This window comes from Camelina sativa, chromosome 10, assembly GCF_000633955.1.
Source record: "Camelina sativa cultivar DH55 chromosome 10, Cs, whole genome shotgun sequence".
Taxonomy (NCBI): Eukaryota; Viridiplantae; Streptophyta; class Magnoliopsida; order Brassicales; family Brassicaceae; genus Camelina; species Camelina sativa.
The window spans coordinates 4,164,041-4,173,717 of NC_025694.1; the positions used below are offsets into that span (position 1 = coordinate 4,164,041).

The 9,677-nt window shown below is 32.6% G+C and overlaps 1 protein-coding gene and 1 non-coding gene across 2 annotated transcripts; both read left to right on the forward strand.

Annotated features, from left to right (window-relative positions):
- TRNAT-AGU lies at window positions 1,979–2,052 on the forward strand. The gene has a single exon. It is a non-coding gene; the product is annotated as a tRNA-Thr (tRNA).
- Window positions 3,718–6,779, forward strand: LOC104716998 (U-box domain-containing protein 14-like). The gene is made up of 3 exons (XM_010434500.2): window positions 3,718–4,488; window positions 4,839–5,748; window positions 6,370–6,779. The coding sequence occupies exons 1-2, from the start codon at window positions 3,821–3,823 to the stop codon at window positions 5,737–5,739; spliced, it is 1,569 nt and encodes a 522-aa protein (XP_010432802.1). The 5' UTR covers window positions 3,718–3,820; the 3' UTR covers window positions 5,740–5,748; window positions 6,370–6,779.

Sequence of the window (9,677 nt, forward strand, 5' to 3'; positions counted from 1 at the left end):
ATTTTTGCTTCGCTTGTTTCTGATTTACAAAACATACCATTCAAATATAAGCAAAACAGAAAAGAAAACACCATTAATTTCAAACACATGCACTTTTGCTTTACTTACTAATAGTTACAATGTTTTATCGATATAAAAAAGCTTGATCTTCTAAACCACAAAATAAACAATTTACACAAACTAAAAGAACAGTGATACAAATTGAAACTAATAAACTTCAAAATACGTAGAGAAATATACCTTTCACTCATGGCTACAATTGTTTATTATGAAAAAGGTGTTTAGCTCATAATTTTTTTTTCCTGAAGATAAATCGTGATGAGCTATGTATATATAGGATCTGATTTTATTTTTGATGTTAATCAATAAAAATATTAATTATTCAAAAGAGTTTAAAATTGAGCTGATTTTGCGTACTAGAATATCTTTTATTCGTAACAAATAATGCTAATTTAAATTATTTAGTTTAATATTGAACATTAAATAATGTGAAAAATTTTGGAAAAAAAAAATAGTTAATGAACGTTTGTTACATATTTCAAATATATATATATATATAATTAAAAATATAACTTTGATTTACAAAAATAGATTTTCAAACTAACAATCTTTGACTTCCCTAGATTATCGAAATAACAATCTAGATTTTGACGATTGTTTTGTTAAATGATAATTTTTTCAAAAGCCAAAAATATTAATTTAAATATGTAAATTGAATATATATTTTTTTTTTTGAGTTTTCCATCTCGTTCAATCTATTCATCTCCTATTTTCTGGTTGAACAATTTTCAACCAAAAAGTGTTATTTTCCAGCTACAAGGTGGGACCCACTAAATTTGGGTTGAAAAGATATTTACCTTAAATGGTGAGTTTTTGGCTGAACAAGGTTGAAAAGTACGTTCAACTCATTCAACCAGGTTGAAAAGTACAACCATTTGCAGCCTAAGTGAAACAATTGTTGTTGAACGTAATTATAAGATTATAGTGGTGTGGTACGCTGAATGTGGGACAGGTGTTTGTAACTAAAATTTCATTTGATTACGATTCTTATCAAAAAGTCACAAAAACTTAACATTTGTGGATGAACTGGATTCTTACCTTAATTTAAGAAATTATGTCCTAATTAATCTGATTATTTTATATCTAATGATTGTTATTTTAAAAAACTTAAGATTCTGATTTTTTCTAATTTAAACTTTTTAAAAAAATTATTAACGGGTATCGATCCTAGGCCCGTATATCATCATTTATGTCAGAGACTATAATATTTTATATGGTCCTCTTATAAGGACCGTTCCTCGAAATTTCTAGACTTTTGTCAAAGAGTTTTTACCAATTGAGTTACTGACGTTTAGTTCTAATTTAAATTTTTATATCCTTTTATTTTACTTTTCAAAAATATAACTTAACATGAAAACCAACGAATAAAATTATTATATAGATTTTATACCATTATGGGGAAATAACATAAAGGGAAAAATTTCCTTTGCTTAGAATGAATCAAATTTCCACTTCTAATAAAGTGATATAACAAATTTGTTATTTCTTATTTTCATATATGCATCTGTAATAACTGAATTAGAAGAGCCTTGAGAAGAATATGGTGGACATTCTAAAAGACTATCGTAGGTAAATTCTCTTTATGATACAATCATGATTACAATTATGTAACACAGATGATGGGAGTTATAATTTAACCATTTAACAAAGATTGATTGAGATAACTAATCGTACATCTTCTAAAACATATCAACAATTTTAACAAACTACAAAAAAAAAAATGCAACAGTTAAATCACGTCGCAGATTTTTTTTAAAGACTCATATTTTTAAAAACGAGATAGACTGTACCTTAGAACATATACATATGTAACTGATCCTTTTAATACATAAACATATTACACAGTGATTGTAATTTGTAAGAGAAGCGTTTCCGTACAAACGAAATATTTTATATTCAGTTTAAAGTCAAAGCAAATGCTTTCATAGCTCAGTTGGTTAGAGCACCCGTTTAGTAAGCGGGAGGTCTTGAGTTCAACTCTCAATGAAAGCATTATAATTGTTTTTTTCCTTTCTTAAACTTAAATGTCTGTGTCATACCCCTCTCTGTTGACATAGCCCAGTCTACAGTTAATCTTAATCATCCCCCTCCCCCGGCTCTACTTATTTGTTTTGGATGTTTTACATGTGTGTTGTACATGTTAGTTTTTTTTTTTTTTTTTTGTACATGTTAGTTGTTACTGTTGATTCGAACTTTTGTCATGGTCAGCCCAGTTCGTTGTGTTGATGTCATTAACTCATTCCGAACATATATGTTTGGAAGTTTTTGTAACAAGAATTCATTTCATACATATTTTGCTTGTATAATTATATTTAATCCTAAATAAGTGATACTTTGTAGTATTATCATTTATCAAATTCAGAGTATTGATTTAGTTTCAAATATGAATCTCAGAATTCGCTTTAATATTCTTGTGGTACATTCATATATATATGCAAAGGAACAAAGTGGAACAATATTTATTGGATACTTGAACAACTCACTCAAAAACATAATCCAAGCAAATTGACAAAACTTATTCTATAACATTTTGGAAACTAGAATAAAGAATAATACTAGTAAGATGGGAAGAGTCAGGCTTTCGTTAGAAGCTAGTTTCGACTTACGAGTAAAACAATCTATTCAATGTTCTCTTTTAGTTCAGACAAAGCTTCCACGTGCTTTGACTTGTATAATAATGTTTCTGAATGGCTTTGATCGTCTGCGGCTCACCCCTTCGACTTGACTCGTACGCGCCCTCCTCTTGAGATTTACATGAAAAAAGAAAAAAAAAATATTTTTTAGGTGTAAAGTATAGATACAATATTTTTGTGTATGAATGTTAAGTATAATTTGATACATAAATCAACTCTTGTTACTATTAAGCCCTTCTGCAAAAGAATTATTACTATGATTGTTGGATTGATACATATTTTGTTCGTAAGATTGGAGAAGTTATGGTGGGTGCGTGATGGGTTGAGTGCGTACCAGTAGAAGATTGAGAATTTGAGATAGTGGAATGACCAAACAACACAACACGCAGTTATATCATTTTCGAACTCTTCCACTAGATGATGTCCACTATGCAAAATGAGTATACACTATACAATATACATAGTTTACATACAGTATTTGCAGTATTTTAACTTGCTAAATGCCTTAAGTAATTCGTTTTAATGACTCTTTTCTCAAAGGCATAAACACATTTACTTTTTTTTTGAACAACACAAGACATAACAGATAACACCATATGTTAGAAAAATTATTCATACAAACTAAAGAAATTGCCTCAATAGTAACCCAATAACAAATATGATGGGACTAGAAACTGTAGAAGTTTCCCTGACACAAAGTGGTGAATTTTGAACGGTTGAAATCAGTGATGGCCATGGCCTCACCGTTCTCTTGTACTATCACATTTCTCTTCCGATTAGTACATCGACAAAAAAAAAAAATCATAAACGATGATGGTATAAAACAAGTAGTATATACGGCTTATATATTCTTGGGTAAATCAAGAAGTTAAAATAAAATAAAAAATCTATATAAGAAAACAAACAATTAAACAGTCAACATTCGCTCAGTTTTCGCTTCCAAATAAACAAACGAATAATAATATATATATTTTTTGTCAACAATAATTCTTTTTCTTTCTCAAAAAGAAGAAAAGAAAAGAAAAGAAATATATATATAACTTTCACACTCTTCTCTCTTTCTCTTGCTTGGGGCTGATGCAAACGTAGGTTTAAGCTTCAAGAACTGATCGGAGATTTAACAAACAATGGCGAAATGTCACCGGAACAATATCGGATCTCTCATTCTTGACCGTGCTCCTTCCACGTCTTCTTCTTCTACTAATACTTCCGGCAACCATTTCCGTCTCTGGAGCACCTTCTCTAGATCCAAGTTCCGTAGGAAGATCGTCGACGCCGTAAGTTGCGGTGGTAGCTCACGTTACCGTCACGAGCTACGACAAGAAGAAGACGATAAGGAAAGCTACGTGACGGTGACGGTGACGGCGACGGCGAAGGCGAAGTCAACGAAAGCCAATACGATAGGTGCTGCGTTGAACGGCGTAGCGTTCGAGGAGAGATCGAAGAAGCTTTGTGATCTGTTGAATCTAGCTGAGGTCGAAGCTGATGTCGAGACGAAGAATAAAGAGGAAGCGCTTGAGGTGTTGAAGCGCGTGGTCAGAGAGTTACAATCTTCTTCTGCTGCTGCGGCGGCGCGTGGAGACGATGAGGAAGAAGACGGTGGAGACTTTCAGAAGAAGTTAGCGGCGGCGAGTGAGGTAAGGTTGTTGGCTAAGGAAGACTCGGAGGCGAGAGTTACGCTGGCTATGCTCGGTGCGATTCCGCCGTTAGTTAGTATGATCGACGACTCGCGAATCGTAGATGCTCAGATCGCTTCGCTCTACGCTCTGCTCAATCTTGGGATTGGTAACGACGCGTAAGTCTCTCTCTCTCACTTCCATTGTCATTGTTCTTGTTTCTGTTTTTGTTTGTTCTGTCTGAATCTTTTCTTCTTTGTTTGTTTGTTTTGGTGAAATAATTTATCTGTTTGTCTGCCAAAACTGAATTGGATTCATCTGTTAAGTCTCTTTCCATGCTTTTTTCTGTTTTTTTTTGTTTTCGTTTTTTTTGTTTTCTATCTATCTTTGAGTCTTGACTCTGGAGTGAGTATGAAGTATGGAACAATGTGCACAACTAGGAAACATTTATTTCAATCTTTTTACCCATTTTAGACCGTCACTTGACTCGGAAGATAAATATATATATACCTCCACTTTTTTGTTGCAGGAACAAAGCAGCCATTGTTAAAGCAGGAGCTGTTCACAAAATGCTGAAGCTAATTGAGTCTCCAAACACACCTGATCAAGAGATTGCAGAAGCTGTGGTCGCCAATTTTCTCGGATTAAGTGCTTTGGATTCAAACAAACCGATCATTGGTTCTTCGGGAGCGGTTATCTTCCTGGTGAAAACTGTCCGGAATTTGGATGAAACAAGCAGCTCACAAGCGAGAGAAGATGCTCTGAGAGCTCTCTACAACCTCTCAATCTATCAACCAAACGTTTCGTTCATCCTCGAAACAGATTTGATCACGTATCTCTCGAACACATTGGGAGATATGGAAGTGAGCGAGAGGATTCTTGCCATCTTGAGCAATCTTGTGGCAGTTCCAGAAGGAAGAAAAGCAATCAGTTTAGTGTGTGACGCATTCCCGGTTTTGGTTGATGTACTGAACTGGACCGACTCACCTGGATGCCAAGAAAAGGCCACTTACATACTAATGTTGATGGCTCACAAGGGATACGGAGATCGACAAATCATGATTGAGGCGGGTATCGAATCAGCGTTGCTCGAGTTAACCCTTTTAGGAAGTGCATTGGCACAAAAGAGAGCCTCAAGATTACTAGAATGTCTTAGAGTAGACAAAGGGAAGCAAGTCTTGGATAGTACCGGATCATGCGGAGCGTTATCTGCACCGATATATGGGACCAGAGACAATGGTTTGAACCACGAGGAAAGCGATTTGATGATGAGCGAAGAGAAGAAAGCCGTGAAGCAGTTAGTGCAACAGAGTTTACAGAGCAATATGAAGAGAATCGTGAAGAGAGCTAACTTGCCACAAGACTTTGTTCCTTCAGAGCATTTCAAGTCACTTAGTTTGAGCTCCACTTCAAAGAGCCTCCCCTTTTGAAAAAAAAATGTAAGTCGTCGATCGTCATCAGTCTTATTATCTAAACTATATTTAAATTATAGTTAGTGTAAGATTGTCACATTGATAAGTTTTTAACTTCCTTCCCAAGGCTTTATTGATTTGATGCTCTGTCTCTCACTCACTGACAGTGGCATGATATGTAAATTAGGATAGGGTTAGGGGGCATTGACTTAGTCTCTCACATGTACTTCACCCAATTTCTTACACTTCCTCGAGACCCCACCCACATAGCCCAAATCCTTAAGATTACCAAATTGCCCCCCATCTTCCTTAACTAAAGTGTCGGTCATTTTCTTCCTTTCAAGTATGGCTTGGTCCACGCTTGCTTTTGCTTTTATTGTTTTGTAGTATTTAATTTTGTATTGTTCTCTCCGTAAAATATATTTTCCCAAATAGAGAGTTTTGGAATCTTTTGAGACATTATTTTATGGTCGTCTCTCAAATGCTCCATAAAATAGAGAGTATATGCCTGAATAAACAATGTGGCGGCGTGGAGTAAATTGGATCTGTCGATCTAACTACATTTGTTTGTTAGTATTGTTTTGTTTTGTAGCGAAGATGTTACTCAATTTTAATGGATATAGAATAATCGAGCATCACGTCTTGTAGGTGTCATCATGATGCATTTCTACAAAAAACTAAAGGAAGATAAAAATAGAGAGATAGACACCTATGAGCGGATGATTTAACAGGAGGAAATAAAAGCAATGAAAGAGTGTTGTTGCTTCGACAGATCTCATCAGTTTCTGAGGTATGCGACAAATGTGTACAGACACAATCTAATATAATGCATAGTACTCAAGGTACGATGTGTCGTTGTGTTGTTCATGTGGAGTTACCTTTTTTTTCTTTTCTTTTTTGTTTGGTTAGTTGTTAAAAGTAAAAACCCCACTAGGTCTACTAGGCTTAGTGTGAAAGGTGTTTTATAAAGTTATGGACATTGTTAGCTTTTACTTCAACAAGTTTTATCAGCTTTTCTACTCTTATTATATATGGTGTAAATATCTTTTTTTTGGGTTGTTGTTGGCTTATTGAGCATTGATCCTCATTAAAAACTTGAGTATATGTTTATAAATTTTACCATTTGATAAAAGAGTAATGCTTATGTCATTCTTGATGTGTACCTTGTAAAAACCCTACAAATTTCTTAAGATGGTCCAAATTTGAAAAAGTACACATCTAAATAATTAATAACATAAATTGAATGTGGGAGAGGCATGTGGGAGTGTGCTCTGCTTTCATTAAAGGCTGTCGACTTTATGTAGTTTGATATGATTTAGTGTTATGGAGAACACTCTTCTTCAGCTACTAATTCTATGATTTAAAGCTGCACTAAGGCACTAGCTGTCTACGTATGTGGACTGCATAGTTATCTATTGCCGTTTCATTTCCCAATAACAAATATACTTCACAAAACATACCATCAAAAACAAACTGTAAAATATATGAAAGCCACCTGAACTAATTAACTTAGAGTATAATGCCATAGGCAATTTGATTTTGGTACCTAAATGATGTTGATTTTATGATTGATCACATTCTGTAAAATCGTCTAAGTTGTAGTCAACACAATGTGGTCTAAGAACCTGATACAATTCCTGACAATTTGACTAATGTATAAATTATTAGAGGGGTGTTGAGGACGATGCGGTTGGTACATCAAATAATCCTCTCATTCACACTCAAGAGATTGGTTCGACCTGAAACGAGTCTAACTCTCTGTAGCTGCTTAAACTTGTCGCTATCTTCTTCCGTGGGAATGCGAACTCATGCAAATTATTCCCCAAGAAAAATGTGGTCTTCACTCACACCGACACGGGCTACTAGTACTAGTACTACCAATGCTTATTAAGTTATAATACTCTTTCTATCAAATATCAATGCTTATACTTTGGTAAAAATATACATGTGATGTTTTATAAGAAAACTGTAAGATAAATTTTTCTGTTACAAGAAATTTGCTTAGAGGGGATTGCTATAAGGTTACACTAGAAATTAGCTAATTTTTTGAAAAAAAGAAAATGATGAGAATATCCTCATATTACCCATTTTTTAGGTACTTTTTGAGTGAGTTTATTTGCGCGTACGACGAGTGAGAGAGGAGGTAACGATGAAATAATTAGCATTGTCCAAGTGAATCTTCTACCTACCAAATTGCACTTGCAATCTTGCACACTGGAAGCCAACCTTCTTATGGGCTTCGGACAATGGCAGTGAATCTTACTTGGGCATATCTTTGGATCAGCCCATTAGCTTTTCATATGGTTTCTGATCAGCTTAACTATTGGGCTGACACGCTCGAGGTCTGGACCAAGTGTTTAAAGTGTTAGTCCTACAAAATTCAAAAATTATTGTGTTTTTTTCTATAGTTGTTTAAGAAANTTTTTTTTTTTTTTTTTTTTTTTTTTTTTGTTGTTGTTGTCAACGTTTAAGAAAAGTAGTTTTGTTTTTAAAACACCAATGTTGGTAATGAATGTTATACATTATTCATATTTTGAAATCACTATTTTTGTTGTTTAAAGTATTCATCATTTTTTTACGTTTTAACATTTTTGGGAAATGATTTACTATATCATCACGAACGTATTAAACATATAATTAAAGAAAAAGTGATTAGTTTACAAAATTTAACTCTTACTATATTATTACTGATCATTTAGTTTAGTTTTGTTCGTTATTTTGATCACTTGGCTATTTAATTTAACTTTGAAATCTTTACTATATATTGCGAACATTTTAAACATATGAAAACAATTAATTTACTAAATTTAATTTCTGACATTTATTAGCATTTTACGAAAAATTTATCCGGTGCAGTTTTTTCCGTTATTTGATCACTTGGCTAAGTTTAACTTTGAAATCTTTTACTATATATTGTGAACATGTTAAACATATGAAAGCAATCAATTCACTAAATTTAACTTCTTACATTTATTAGCATTTTACGAAAAATTTTATTTTGGTGCAGTTTTTTCCGTTATTTGATCACTCTATTTTACTATATATTACACACTTATTACATTTATAACTAAGAAAGTGATTATATTACAAAATTGAATTTTTAGCATGTATTAGTATTTTACAAAAATAAATATTCAGTTTGGTTCATTTTGTTATTAAATCACGAGACTATCTTATTTAATTTGAAATATTTAAATTTTACCAAACTTATGTTGAAGCAAATATGAATAGCCATATAGTTTCTCCCACTTTGCCAATGTACATTAAAAAAAATTATCAGTTATCTTTTAAAAAATTGTATATATACTTCCAAAAACAGTATTGATATGAAACATTGAACATATTATCTGGTCAAAAACAATCTAACATATATATAGAATATAATACAATAAAAGTGACAACATTATAATACAAAAATAATTCTACCAAATTGTAAAATAATTTGGATAATGAAATTATATTTTCTATACCTGTAAAACATTTCTCTTTATGATTTAAAAAAAGAAGAAGAAAGAAATCTTTTAACTATTATTTGATCCCATTTCATGCTGAAGCGGTTCAACCGGTCGTGTTTTCTAATTTTTTTTTTTGAATTTTCGTATGCTTCATGTAATTTTTCTAATATTGTTGGTTAATAAAACGAACGGCACAAATTTCTCCCAAAAAAAAAAAAAAAGTCGGATTCGAAAGTGAGGAAATTAAATAACAAGAGTTTATAATCTAAGGTGAAATCCACAGAAAAGGTAAAAAATCGTAAATACTGGATTCCCCCTTGATTTTTGGATTCCTTTTTTCATTTATATAAACGAGAAGAAAACAAACATAGACGACCAACCGTACATCAAAATTTAATACATTCAATTTTTTTTTTTTTTTGTAAACATTATATATATCTTTAACGGCGCTTAAGGCCCTCTCGCGTCTTGGGAAAAAAATTTATTTACTTTTTTTTTTTT

Coding starts and splice junctions, on each gene's coding strand:
- LOC104716998 (XM_010434500.2), top strand. CDS start 3,821: ATGGCGAAATGTCACCGGAACAATATCGGATCTCTCATTCTTGACCGT. Junction 4,489..4,838: donor CTTGGGATTGGTAACGACGC/GTAAGTCTCTCT, acceptor TTTTTGTTGCAG/GAACAAAGCAGCCATTGTTA.